Source organism: Pezoporus flaviventris, unplaced genomic scaffold (assembly GCF_033815535.1).
Source record: "Pezoporus flaviventris isolate CSIRO_AGI_PZ_B2104156 unplaced genomic scaffold, CSIRO_AGI_Pfla_v1 ptg000001l, whole genome shotgun sequence".
Lineage (NCBI taxonomy): Eukaryota > Metazoa > Chordata > Aves > Psittaciformes > Psittacidae > Pezoporus > Pezoporus flaviventris.
Genome location: NW_026892549.1, coordinates 57,236,600 through 57,251,614, shown reverse-complemented (window position 1 = coordinate 57,251,614; position 15,015 = coordinate 57,236,600). Strand labels below are relative to the sequence as shown.

The 15,015-nt window shown below is 43.2% G+C and overlaps 1 protein-coding gene across 7 annotated transcripts in view; it reads left to right on the top strand.

Moving 5' to 3' along the window:
- Positions 1–15,015, top strand: part of ERBB4 (erb-b2 receptor tyrosine kinase 4) — a 605,788-nt gene that overhangs the window by 389,705 nt on the left and 201,068 nt on the right. For all 7 annotated transcript variants that reach the window (XM_061459573.1, XM_061459561.1, XM_061459538.1 and 4 more), the window contains exon 4: positions 13,619–13,753. In XM_061459573.1, coding sequence (XP_061315557.1) covers positions 13,619–13,753 — 135 coding nt within the window. The remainder of the gene's footprint in view (positions 1–13,618; positions 13,754–15,015) is intronic.

Sequence of the window (15,015 nt, the reverse complement as noted above, 5' to 3'; positions counted from 1 at the left end):
GCCAAGCTTTCCTACATCGGATTGACGTTGTTTTATCATTTTCTGATAGGCACAGTCAATTTGTGTATCCGTGTTCATCGCTGATTGATAGCTTACTATAACATCTATGCCAAGGGAAATGCTTTTGCCTATGGTGGTTTCTTCTTTATTGGATTTTTAAGTTACAATTTTAATAAATCTCAGTTTTAATTAACAAAGTAAATATAAAACTGAGTTATGGGTTTAATGGGAAAATGTACAGGAGCCCCATGACTGAGCAGAAGATCTGATTTGGATGGTTTTTTTCTGCCTTGAGACATATTTAGTCTTCTGTTTATTCTTGCCTGGCAAGAAACGTTTCATATGCTAGGAAAGGAAAAGGATAAGTATTCCTGAAAAGGAATCAAAATCACCAAAGAAAAGTCCTAAATTCATAATTACAGGTAGTTGGTTCATCATCCTAAGGTTGTTCTCCAGTGTATTTGATGTGTGGCCATATTTTTCTTCTGTCTTATTGTAAATGAGTTCAGTGAGTACTTTTATGTTTTCTTCTCAGCTGAGTTTTCTTTAAGACCCCTCCAAGTACTGTATGCCATACGGTGGCCTTAATTTACGGGATGGGTGCTACTGTGGCTTGCTGGTGCTGCCCTTCTGAAGGACGCACGTTCAAGTCTCAGTAGGGCAAACTGAGAGTGAGATACAGGTAAAGCCAGGACTTCCGATTTCTGTCTGCTCTGCCAGAGTGTTAAAACAGAGGATTTGCTTCACAGTAAGTTGCAGTTATCAATGCACTGTGTGGTGCAGGGAGAGGGGGCACCATCCCAGAGAGTTCAGCCTCCTGCTGCTTGTGTCCAGTGCACACACTGCACTTTGGAGAAGCAGCTGGTGTTTTAGCAGTTGCATTTCTCTGTTGAACTAGCCATCATCTCTCTATCAGATTTAGGCAATTATGAACAGAAAGTTCAAGTTCAGACTTGCTTGGACTTAAATCACCTCTTCTGTAACTCAGAAGCATGTGAAGAGCAAGTGCAAGAGAGATGTCAGCACCTCTGACAGCAGCCTTCAGGTCCTGACAGTGTGCTCTTAGAGCTGCTCAGAGCTATATTTTGCATCCCAGACCAGTAAATGTGTGAATCCAGAGATCTCAGAGTACCTGCTGGAGCCCTGCTGGATCCCTGAGTACTTTGTCCCTCTTGTGACAAGTGCTGGTAGGCAGTCAAGGACATTTTCTCCTCTGTTCACATTACAGGAAGGGGCAGAGCTTGAGCTAGCTCAGGCTGCCCTGACATTGATGCAGGTGGAATGCTTCACAAGGCTGGAGGAGTAAGAGGAGCCTGAGCTGAGCTTTGTCTTCCAGCCCACCCCCTCAGAAACAGTCTCACACAAGGCAAATTCATAGGAGAGATGAATGTGGCAGAGATTATGCTCTTCTCCTCTTGCACATCCTCAACTGGGATCTGCTTTGGTTGTGACCTGTGCAGTGCTGCTTTCTGGGCTGCGAGCGCACACTGAGGCCAGCTCATGTTCATTTTCTTATCAACCAACACCCCCAAGTCCTTCTCCGCAGAGCTACTCTGAATCTCTTCTCTTCCCCAACCTGTAGCTGTGCCTGGGATTGCTCTGACCCAGGTGTAGGACCTTGCACTTGGCATGGTTAAATTTCATGAGGTTGATGAATGGGCTTCAAACCCTGGAACGGATTTCTCATCCATCCTCTCCAAAGCGCTGGGTGGAGGCAGGAGAAGACAGTGGGGAGGATCAGGGAGCTGCTGTTTGGGGAGATTTGGGATGGAAAGGAGGAGCTCTTCCTACGGACATGGATGAGTTTATTGTAGGATGCAGCTTATTGTAGTCAGGGAAGTTTGTCAGACCCATAGAGGTGGACTGAAAGAGAACTCTCTGCCTTTGTTAGGAGACAGCCTCTAACATGGTTTGAGAGCCATTTGATTTTCCTCTCCTGTCACTGTGTCCATGGAAGCAGTTAGTTGCTCTGAGTACCCTGACGGATGCGCAGCAAGCGGAGGGGCTGTGTCTGGGAGACTGGCTAGTAAATCTGACAGGCTTTTTATTTTCTTTATTTTCATTTAAACACTTCCATCACATCTCATTACCTTCTCTTGGCTGTAATTAGAAATCCTGTGGAATTAAGAACCATTAAATTCCTGGAGATTTCAGCCTTGGGAATTTGCCCAGAGGCACGCAGCTTACAGGCCTTCACAAGGCTCCACTTTCCAAGAGTCTCTCTCCCTCCCCTGTGTCATCCAAGCTTTTGTAGAAAGGAACCATCCTTTCAATGTTGCTAATGAATTGCTCTTGCCAACCAGCAGATGTTTGGCCTTTGAAGCCCAGAAATAGTCAGGTGTGTGACTTCTGTAGCCTTATGCTGACTGCCTGTGCAACCTAAGCAAGAACTTCTGAAGCTTAAGAGAAAAAGAAGCTGTTAAAGCCAAGTAAAGTGGTACAATAACTCAGAAGAATATGAGGATTTGCCCTATATTTGATGGGATTATTGTTCCTATCCTTTTACCAACATTTATTCAGTTGTGGGGTGCAGCCTTCAGTGGATCAAGAAAGAAATTATCATTTAAGGTATCTTTTATGATAATTTATTCATTTATTTATAAATTGTGCTGAGACTTGCATCAAAAGCCAATGGTAAGAAAATCCCCAAAGGTAGCCAAGGGCAGTGCAGGGGCAGGGAGCCGAGCCCTGAAGCCAAGGTGCTTTGTTTCACCCTCAGTGACTCCATTCACAGCCATGGTCTGTTTGTGTGCTTTCCCCTTCACGTAGAATTATTTGGGAAGCTCTCTGGCAAAAGAATTACTTGTTCTTACTGTAAAGAATAGCAGTTGGTACAGCAGAATTGGTGGGTCGGGGCACTTGCTCTTCCCTCCTGTTGTCTACATTATTAAAAATGATCTCACTGAAATAAATATCATCAATCAGTGCCAGGTGCATTTTAGCTGGAGTGTAGACAAGGACAAACCGTGCACGTTTGCTGCCTGCGGACAGCAACTACTTGGATTGGTTTAACTGCAGAGCGGTAAAATGCTGGAAGCAAACTGATCCATTTTCCAGGAAGAAAGTCTATTCTGCTCTCAACTATGACAAGGAAAGCAACCCTTGGCCAAGGTTGCCTTGGGTACAGAGCAGAAGCGAGTTAGAAAACAGACTGTCCACCATGTGACAAGCCACTGCTGGGAGCCGAGTGTGTCCCCTGTTAATGAAGGCATAGATCTCACTGCAGCTTTGCTTCCCTGTCACACCAGGCCACAGCATCACTCTTGATCTACTGCATCATAACTGGGAGCAGCTCGGGTTCAATGCAATTCATCTGCTGGGAAAAGAGGAATGTGTGTTAGGAGAGTGTTTGCAGTCACATTGGTTGCAATTAAATATTGAAGGAAAGAAAGAAGAGGGTGTTTTCAGTGTGGCTTTTAGAAAGCTAAGTGTGTAAGATGAGGCATGATGGAATATTAGGATTGGTAGGAGAGGAGAAGGGCTCTTATTTAAGAGTGGGTAGAAGAACTGAGGAACACTTGAGGAAGGAGACGGTAGTCTTAAAAAGTGGATGAACTACTCTGAACTCTCCCTTGTACTTAGTGCCTTGTCACCTATTAGCTTCCACTATGCAGGATGGTTATTTTGGCAGGCATTCCTATGTGCTTATTTGCCTCACCCAAGCGTCTGGTTTGAGGTTAGTAGTTTAAGGACAATTGGCCTGGATTCTGCATTTTGTTAGTGTAACGGACACAGTTGTTGCCGCTGTTTCACTACTACCTTATAATAGATGCACAGAGACCAGACATAATTAAGGGTAAAAAGGATGTGGTCAAACATGATAACAGAAGATATATGAGTGAGTTTTGGGGAGGTAGAACAGTTTAGAAGGAACAGCTTGGATGTGTTTCCAACGGGTCAGGAGCTCAGCAGCATAGATGGGCTCCCTGCCATCCCATCAGATTGGAAACCTGAATTAAGTGTGCATGCAAAAGCACAAAGCAGGGCTGACAGTGACCTCTTAGCAATTATAGCAGTTAAAGGAAAAAAATAGGAGTTGGGATACTGGAGGCTCAGACCTTATCAAACTCATTAACTTACAGAGAAGCATTGCTGATTGCTGTGATTAACATGCATGGGCCTCAGTTCACAGGCTTCGTTTGCCTAGCTGGCTCTTGCCAGCCACAGCACTGGGAGAGCAAATGCAATCCAAGGTCCTTAGGGCTCATAAGAGCCAAATAAGAGTCACTTCACCATCCTGTGTGCAGGAGGATGATTTTTAGCATGTTATCTGCAGGGTTTCAGTACAGGAGAGCCAGGGAAAGGCACAGGCACTTCCCACCTCTAACCTCAATGAAAACTCCTCTTTCAAGAGTTGTTACCATATCTCAGGAGAGGTGAACACCACAGTGTGGAAATCTGAGAGAGTACTTGAACAGCTCCCATACAGGCATTTTAAGCTTAGTGGACACAGATTCCTCTTTGGAGCCTAGAAAAAGGATGAGTGAGGTTATGCAATTGCAGGAGCTGGCATCAACCCAGCTGCATGCCAATTACCAGCCCGAATGCAAATGCTTGTACTGAAACGCAGGATGCAGCTGGACGTGGGTCTGGGCACCCTTCCAGGATTATTCCAAGCCACATTATGACAGTTTTGAAAGAGAAGGGCTCTATGGAGGCAGTAATTTTTTACAGCATTTCAGAAAATGGAGGAAATTACCACTACATCCAGATCTTAACTACTCTTTTTTCGAAGGGAGAAGGAATTTCTGCATGTTGATGCCAATCAGGATGTACTTGAGGCACTTAGGATCCAAGACAGAAGGCTATCAGTCTGTTTGCCAAGTGCATGGCCCGAGTGCCAGATGTGCTTGGGATAGAAAGCGGGCTTCTGGAATTTGTCACTGGTTGTAGAGTGAGAACTGAAAAATATACCACTGGATTATGTCAGAGTTGAAGCTCCTGGGGATGCTGCAGGGAAACCTGGCTGCATTCAGATGCCCCTGGCCCTTCAGAGGTTTCTGTTCCGATTGATGCTTGACTTCCATGTGGAAAGCCCACTTGGAAAGGGTGCAGCAGCAGTGGCAAACTAACTGCCATGCAACACTGACTCACAAAATGCCTCTTATAAAGAGAACAGGAACATAGTAGTCTCACAATTCCATATCTCAGCAGCTGGAAGAGAGAGCTTGAGAGCTGCAGACATGAAACATTACAGGTTTGATCAAAATGTTGTATAGGAAATGTCCTGACAAGGAAAGGCATTTAAAAGCTTGTGTCTCTCTTGGCAACAGACATGAATCAAAGACATCTCATCCTGGGCGGAGAAATAATATGAACATCCTATGAGGAGAGAACTTTGTAAGAAGTTTAGGGGGAAAAATAAGCAGTGTCAGTGCCATTTCTCAAATTTGGCCCACATTGGTGACATGAAATGTAAGGTAGCTTTCAATGGAGAGCTGGTTTCCTTAAGGGTTCATTGTGTCATGATGGACCTCATACCTATTAGGTGTCTCTGAGTACCAGCTTCCACTTTTTCTGGTCTGGAATAGGATGCTCTCTCCACTGCTACCCCATGTTTCTTCAGACTCCCTTGATTTTCCTGCCCTTGAGATCAGGGAAGGAAGGAGGTGGGATGAGTCCCTGTTGGAGTAGTGGGGCCATGAGGATTAGGTTCCATATTGTATACCAGCAAAGGAGGACGGTCGAAGGATCAGTCTGCAGTCTCATGCCCAGGAAGTTTGGACTGATGGTTCTCTGTAGGGTTTGTGGGTGAATCTGCAGTCAATGGAAACGTCCTGGAGGCACTAGTAAACTGCTGGAAGCCCCTCATGTTGTTGTAGGGCTGGCAAGTAAACACAGTGCCCCTCAGGAGCAGAAACCGTTCATCTGTAGAACTGCTTCAATTACAGCAAAAGCTTTAGAGAAGTTATAAGGCTGATAGTGTGACAGATGAAGGAGGTTTGCAGCTATAGAGCATGGGTAGCATTTCAAGAGGGCAGAAGAAATGACACTGTGGGCTGTTCAGCCTTCACTGAACAAACTGGAAGATGCCTAACACAGAAAGCAGCAGCAGGATCATGAAAGACTACAAGGCAAGTGCTGATACAGCTGCCTTGGGTTATTACACCAGATTATGTCCCACAGGATGCTTGCCATTAAAGGTGACCAGACAGTAGAAATGGATTCTAGTATCTGTCACAGCCTCCAGGCTTTCTGGCTTCTGCTGGGACATCAGGGAGCCTTTGTTGGCCCTGTTGGGACACCCAGTATGCTGCACGTCATCTCCCCTTCTGCACCTTCTGCTGGCTTTCTGCAGAATAACAAGAACCAGGCAGAACAGAGATGATTTATTTCTGATTCAGAAGATTGTAGTAACTTTTGAATGATCAGATGCCCACAGCTGTGTCCCCTTGCTGAAATCCACACTCCGAGGTCTGGTTTTGGAACAAATGAAGGATAGCACTGCGAAGTAAATGTGTAATATCAGAGGAGTCACTGAAAGGCACATAGCAGCGCACTGCAGGAGCAGCTCCCCTCTTCTTGAACACGCGGTCACTGCTGACTGGGACACAGACATGCCTCCCCATCAGGTAGTGCTATGCCACCTGAATCTTAAGCCAGGGCTCCTGTGAATGAAGTGACTGCTCATTCCTGACTGTTGGCTTATTGCTGCTCTTGTTGAGCTCAAGAGCGTGCCTTCTGGGGAGTAGCTAGAGATCCGTCATGCTCTTCACAGACAGTAATTTGAAACTCATCAGTGATTCATTACAGTGACTTAAATGAATACAATTTTCTTTCTGCTAACAAAAGTAAAAAGATTGAAAAGAGCAGTTCTTTCATAGTGAATGGTTCTTAGTCCAGATGTCCCCTTTGCATGGAATGGGGGACAGCAATGGTGACATAGGTTCTGTATTTCAAGTACTGTAGCACTTGTTTGTACGTGCTTTTAAGCATACACTATCTTTCAGGTGGCTGTTTTGCATCACCAAGTACTTATGAGTAGATAAAAGTTTAAAATTAAGTATGCTTTTATGAAAAATTGAGAGAATGGATTGCTTATGGAGTGTTACTGTGGTAGTAGATGCTTAATGAGCATAATTAAGGTTGGAAGGGATATCTGGAGGTCACATCTGGTCCAGTCTTCTGCTTAGAGCAGCGTTAACTTCAGACAAGAATCAGACAGTTTGTTGTTTATGAAAATCTCTGGAGTTGGAGATAGCACTTCTCTTGTCCCTCTGCTCCTGTGCTTAAGAACTGCTTTTTCTGGGAAGAACATTTTCCTCTCTGATCAGTGTTTCCCACATTGCAGCTTGTGCCCGTTGCCATCCTTAGGCCATGCCCTTCAGAGAAGTCTGGCTCTATGTTCTTGTGTAGTCCTCCTTCAGGTAGAGACAGCCTGCAGTTCGGTGTGCCCTCCCTAGTCATCTCTTCTTCAGGCTAGATCTCTCCTCATGTGGCAATCCTTCAGCTTCTAACCATCGTAGTGGTCCTTCCCTGGGCTCCCTTGTAGTTTAGCAACAGCTGTGTTACACTGGGGTGACCAAAATGCACCCAAAGTGCTTCACATGTGCCTTCATGAGAGCCCAATGGATGGACATCATCACCTCCCTCAGCTGCTGGCTCTGCTTCTGCACCCCGCTGTGTGATCACCCTTCATCACTGCATGGGTGCACTGCTGATTCACGTCCACCTTACCACCCACAAGGACCACCATGCTCTCTTCTGCCTCTTGCCAGAGATTAGAGAAACCCAGAGGAAGCCGTGTGGGTTATTGCAGTGTTATGTTTTTATATCTCTTAATCTACCTCCCAGGCGCAAAATTATATGAAGAAAACAGTAAATCAAGCACTTGGCTGCTAACATCAGGATCCGAATTTGACTGGACAAAGAAATGAGGCAGTTAGCATCTCCTTCTGAAAATTAATATCCCTGTAGCAGAGTCAACATGGTACATGAAAGCTCCTTGCCTGTAGAGACAGCAGGGTCAAACAGCTTTCTGAAGGTAGTGATGGAAACAGAAGCAAACAAATGAGGCGGGTAACACTGTAAACAGCTACTGCTGCTTCTGCACAGGAAGTGGTGGAGCTAAGGCTGGTCATGCAGCTGCGTGTCTACCCTGCTGTTAATTAAAATCAAGAGTATGTGATACTGATGGCAGGTGCGTGGTTAACCATAGTGCTGTTGGTTGGAATCAGTACATCTCTGTTATCCTCTGTTGTCAAAGCAGAGTAATTATTGCAGCAGCAGCAGGAAGCCTCCTGCAGAATAGAGGGGAAAGAGATCATTTAAATATAAACCTGGGCCTAAATACTGTCAGGGATGAAGAAGGCAGAAGCTGCTGAGATTGTTGCAGGATGGGTTAAATTGAGCAGCCACTAGGACAAGTGAATCTACTGGATTATGGAGAGAGACCATTTCCTTTAGCACAGCCAAGTGTGTTGAAAAAACAAATATACTTAAGAACAGGACTGTTTCTTGTGGAAAGAAGCACATCTTAAATTCAGTTTATACCCAGCTGTTTTCTTCCCTTTTGGATGGGTGAGAGTTTTTTCTGTTTGATTCAGCTGCTTCTACTCTTTTCTATAGTATTTTATATTACTTTCTTCATGCACTGAACCCTTTGGGGCCACGTGACTGCACTGTAAGCGCCCGATGGTCTCAGTAACTGCTCAGGGTGCAGCATGAAATGAGGCTCAGTAGCCTGACACAGGCTTGCATGTCCCTGAGAATAGGGTAGTCATGGAACAAGTGGTGTAATTCTGGTGTGTTACACACAAAGGGCAGGGAGCATTTGCAGTGTTGTTTCCTATTACAAAGGATGATTTGGTCTTGTTTTGAATAAGGCTGTGAGAAGGTAGAATTCAGGGCATGCACAGAGGAATAATCCAAGCAGATACAAATGTCTTCTCTGAGTTAGTTTAATATGGCTGTACTCGTTCATGAAACAGATACTCCCTTTGGGGAGATCACTAAAGGAGGAGTTGACCAGACCCCGTTGTCCTTTGATGAAGTGGCTACGTGACCCACAAGGACCCTATGAGCCCATCTTCACGCACATTTGGGGTGAAATTGTGAAAAGGGTACCCCATCAAACTCAGTGAAAGGTAATCAAATGACTCCATTTTTATTTAAGCAGTAAAATAGGGAGCTAGATTGGGAAGATTTATGTTCAGGTGCTACAATCCAGTATTCTTAGTTATTGAGCAGTTAGTAGTACAGATCCACAGGCTGCACATAACACTGATTGCTTTTGATAGGGATAAAGAATATCTTGCTGTTACTATCAAGCCCCAAAACTGACTTCCAGCTAATGACCCAAATAATCTTTACTTGAAATTGTATAATTGAGATCGAAGGCTGTCCGGGGCTTCTAGCTGGTACACAGATTCCACATCCATGAGCTTTTGAGTATGGTCATTGAGCTGAAATGGAGAAGGTTAAAACTCTCATTTTCATTACCAAGCTCCCCTCATCTCCCAATACAGATGTGACATTTCAATTTTACACAGTCCAATTCTTCTTAAATCATCTGTATAAAAACCTCAGATCTTGATTGATGATGGATGAGCTATTGTCTTCTAAAGCACCCAGTTCTCATTACCCTTTAAGACATAGCTTATTAATGATGGACCTGAAGTGCTTTCCCAGTGGGTCATCAGCAATCAACTGTGCTAAGAGATCAAAAGACTTGGTTTGGCATGAAATTTCTAGGCCAAAGCTGGTTTTGGATAATACATTCAGCATCTTGGATGGAATATGACAGTGTTTTGAGAGTGATCTGACAACAGTTGCCCATCACCTGGATGATGAAGGTGAAGATGCAGGAATGTCAGCATGCAATAGTGCTTCAGCTCTAATGGAAGCTGACCTTGGAAATTAAGGTATCATCAACATGCATTGTATAACATGTATGTGCAGAGAGTACCTGTATGTGCTGTAGTGTAAAAGATTGCTCTTTCCTTAGCAGACAGTCAGCTTTGAAGGTATGAGATATCTTCTGTTTCACTATTGAAGTGGTTACAGTGGACATGCCTAGCAGTTTCTCCTAAATAACACCTTCCCCTTTCTCTGCCCTCTTTGGAGCTAGTTCTTTTCCTTCTCACTATGCCTTCTTCCAGTTCATCGTGCCAGCTGGCTTCACAGCACCAAAGAGCTGTTAATTTGCAACCTTGAATAGCAGTAGCATTTATAACAAATTTTAGAACAATTTTAGAACCAGAATCTACTGCTAAATACGTGCCTACAGCCCCCAGTGCATATCAACACACACAAGTTACTTGCACTTCAGGGCACGTTGCAGAATGTGAGCATGTTTTGCCAATTTAATCCACATTAGAATTTAGATAACAGACCATGAGGGATTAGGCTGCACACAAGGAAAAGTCAGCTGAAGAAAATGCCCTTTTAACAGATGGATGAAGAAGAGTTATTTCCATCTCTCATTCAAACAGGCAACACATTTGCAGAGATACTGTCCCTTTGCTTCTTTACTGTGATCTTCAGTTTCTGGTGCCTTGTAATGCATTTTCACTGACTTCAGTCCAACTCCTTCTATTAGATGTTATGAATTTAGCCCCCTTTTGAACTTGGCAGACTAAGTATAAATTGTATGTGATGTACCTACCTGTGTGCCATGCCACTTCATGGAAAGTGTAAGATACCTGTGTTTCATGGTTTCCAGTAACCTATGTTTCCATTTCTTCTGTTAGTATTGTAAGGTGGGTTACCAAAGTTGTGTTGTAATGGCTCTGGCTTGGTTTGGCATGAAAGCAAAAAGATAGTAGATACAACAGATAATACATTTCTGATTTAGCTTCCTGAATAAATATACATTTAATAGAATTTTAATAGCATGCAGATATAAGTTCCTCACAATCATTTGGCAGCAATAAGCAAAATAATGACCGAAGTCAGTGTCAAGTGCACTGGCTGATTTATTTTCATATAACTTTGGTTACACAATTATACTGCTGTTAAGCCAGTAAAATAGCTCTAATAAGGAAGACGATAAGATTTTGCATTCACTTCAGAATCAAGTAGCAAAAGACCTTGGAGCTACTCCTTTGCTTGCAACACCCACTGCAGCCCTGGTGCCAAAATGGAAGACCATGGTACTCTTCATGTGTCGACATTGGTACCTTACAGGAAGGCCTCCCAAATGAACTGACACCTTTAAGAACTTTTCTCAATGAAAGCTAATGGGACTTGTGCTTCAAAATCCCATTTTGTAGCTCCTGTGTCCCTGAGCAGCTCAGAAGCCCAAGCATAGCCACAGTCAGTGTTTCAGGCAGCAGAGTGCTCAGCCTCCTGTCCCAGGCAGCAGTGTTGTACTCAGACCAGCAGTTCTCTGGTGTCACAAAGAATTGGTTTAGAAGACACAAATACTCTCCCCAAAAGGGTACTTAAAATACCTTTCACTGTGAACAGTCCTGAGTGCTTCTTCGGCAGGAACAGCTTCTTTCTTCACAGTAGAAATCACAAAATTCACTGGGCCACTTGTCATTCATTTTCCTATTCCAGCCTATGAAAGCGTTTAGCAGAGAGGCACCTCAGGTGTTGCACACAGGAGAAGAAACCTCTTCTTGCCTGGCTTGCTTTGCTAGCTCATCTGCATAGGCAGAGATGCCTGCCTTTCTCCTGTTTATTGTTTAACTTTATCTCTCGCTTTCAGTGCTGTAAATTGAAATGAGATGATGACTTTATGATGATGAGTTCATTATAGTGTAACTCTAGTGTATATTGATTACATTTGTGCTTCATTTGCTTAACATGTAACAGGGTTTATTAGGTCTTTGCAGACATTGTTCTTGCTAAGAGAGGGCAGAGAAGTGCAATATGCATCTCAGTTCAAGTCAGTGAAGCCGATGCATCTGCGCTGATTTACACATGCCCAGGATTCAGCATAAAGAAGGATAGGAGGTTGGAACAGGAAGGTAGAAAGGGAATGAATCTGGATCCCACAGAGCAGGAAATCTGGGCCGTAATGGGTTAGGTAATTCTGTATAGAGGGGACAACACAGAGAATTGTAGAATCATAGAATAGGGTTGGAAAGGACCTTAAGATCATCTAGTTCCAGCCCCCTGCCGTAAACAGGGATGCCTCACACTAGACCATGTCACCCAAGGCTCTAGCCAGCCTGGCCTTGCACACTGCCAGGGATGGAGCATTTACCACTTCTCTGGGCACCCTGTGCCAGCACCTTAGCACCCTCAAAGGGAAGAGCTTCTTCCTTATATCTAACCTGAATTTTTCCTCTTTCAGTTTGAACCCATCACCCCTTGTCCTATCGCTACAGTCCCTGATGAAGAGTCCCTCTCCAGCATCCTTGTAGGGCCCTTCAGATACTGGAAGGTTGCTATGAAGTCATTACTAGTCATGTTTTCGAGTCCTGCTTTTTCCCCAGAACAGAATTGCTAACAGATGCTGCATGAGTTTTTTTTCAGGGATCATAAGAATATCATGCAGACAGATTATTACTATAGCTCTAATCTGAACTCATTTCTGTATAATATTATTATTATTATTGTTTTTATTTTTAAGCTCCTTTTCAATGAAAAGCCAAGCTTTTAAACCAGAGGTTTCTAAGAAATAGTAATACTCTGAACTGATTAATATGGTGGAAAGATGTATTTACAGATCATCTCTTATATAATATCTTCTTTTCTTGAGGGCTACCTCCTCTTCACGCTGTGGCCTGTAAACCCTGCAATTTAAAAGAAGATGCATTAATTCCTTCCTTGTTGTTTGTCAATATTAGCATCCCCACTACAGCTTTCAAAGGTTTTCTTGCAGATGAGGACTATCAGATGACCTTAATCATTGCCACCATGGTCATGATTTACTCTTAATGTGTCTGCGAGAAGTGTGACACTCCTGGCTTTATAGCAGCACTTAATGTCATTCTAAGGTGCCATTAGTAAGTAACCTTCAACATTTCTTTGCTGAGGCTTGAATCTCTGACACTAAGCAGTGCGGGAGGTTTTAGCTGCATCGCTCCTGTTAACTGTAATGGAAGTCACATGGATTGTCCTCGGCTTGGGAAATATGAAAGCCAGGTTAAGTAGAGAAACTGTGAATTTGAACAAATGTTTAGAGGGTAAAACCCTCCAAGTTATTGCTCCAGAGGAAACCCTGGGCTACAACCAACACTGTAAGATCATTTTCATCTTGAGATTTGATGAATCAAGTCTTTAGAGACAGGGCAACAATCCTTTTTTGTTTAAAAAAACTGATGTAAACATGAAAATTACAACAAAAAACCAACCAACTTTCATCTGCTCAGAAAGCATCTCCCTTCAGCACAAAGCTTCCAGCAAGCCGTGTCAGTGGTAGTTCTCGATTTGGTTCGTAGATACTGAGTATTTGGGTGTTTTGGATGATGGTATTACAGCAGCACAATCGGATCAGGAAACCTGCTTATTCAGATAGCGTGGTGACTTGGAACCTTCTCAATGTGCTGTGGGCTCAGAAAATTCCTACCCCAGTTTAAGTGACAGCACATATTAATGAAATACAGCATAGTGAGGTTGATTGATTGTGGTTTTGAAGTCAGTTCAGTCTTGAAGGTTATTTTATCCACTTGTTCCATACTTGATTACAAAAGTCTTACAAGTATGATCTCTTTTTTTAATGCAGAAATACTCAATGGAGGGGTGTATGTTGGCCAGAACAAATTCCTTTGCTTCGCAGACACCATTCATTGGCAGGATATCGTGCGTAACCCCTGGGCCTCCAACTTCACTTTGGTTCCAACAAATGGCAGCTCAGGATGTAAGTATCAGTTTTATTCTTAGCATTGCATCTGCTCAGCATGAAATGGTATAAATATGGACACATATTCTATGATTTATGTCAAGTTTTCCCTCATCCTCTGCTATGGAGAATTGTATTTGTAAATTTTCCCTGCATTCTTCAAAGTTTCTATGCTGCCTATAGGAACACTTGGTCTAATCATAAAAACACTTTGTCTGCAGAGAGTATTTGTGAACATCTGAATTGCCTCTCATCTGTTGTCTCTCTTTTGCGTATTCTTTCTTCTATTTATTGCTAAAGCCACTGTGCTGCTGTGGAAGCACAGACGTTAGTGTTTGCTTTGTATTTGTTCCTGCTGCTCAGGCTGGTCCTTGAGTCATAATGGTCTGTCTGTGGCATCATAATTAGCTGCTAAAGTAATTATGGTATCAGCTCATGGATATTCTCTTTTTAGATGACAAATGAACCTCAAAGAAGTAGATATCCTGCTGTCTTGTGTGTATCATGAAGACTGAATTTGCAGGGTATGGGGTGCTCTTCATAATATAGCAAATATTTCTCTGGTTTTAATTATGTCCTCTCATTTTAATGTTCTCAGTTTCAAACCTGGAGTACTTTGATGGATTTGTTTGATGCATTTCTCCATTTCCCTCCCATAGAGTTACTCACCTTCAGTTGTATTTTGATGATTTTTGCAGCGATAATGAATTGTGCTGAATGGTGGTGACTGTAATACAAAGTGTTTAGGTAAAATATTCCATAATAAAGAGCATTCAGAATAATACCATTCTATTAAACAATACCCTTGGGATGTATCAGCATTGAAATTCACCTATAGGCTGGGAAGAAGTTTATATCTGATGTCAGAAGTGACACCACAACAGGCATGTTCTGAGCATCCTGGATATAGGGACATTCTGGATTGCATGCCATATCATAAAGTGTCCCTTGAGGATGTATAAATCACCAATTGCCTCTTTACCTTCCACAACAACCAAGAAACAACTTCAGTTCTTCAGTTGTATGCTATGAATTCAGAAAAATAAATAGGGATTAGCCTCTGGGGAAAGACCACTTGGTAAGTCCCATAATTCCTGAGCAGCACCTTGGTTTTAACCAAGTGCTTTGTGGAATAATAGGTTTTATATAAGGCTGACTTGCTTTTGTATATTACACCTGCTCCCCTTAAATCAGAGCACAGCTCCTTGAGATACAGCTTCCTCCAGAAGCCCGCTAAACTCCACTGCTCCTCGATCTCTCAGCTCTGGAGCTGAGGCTCA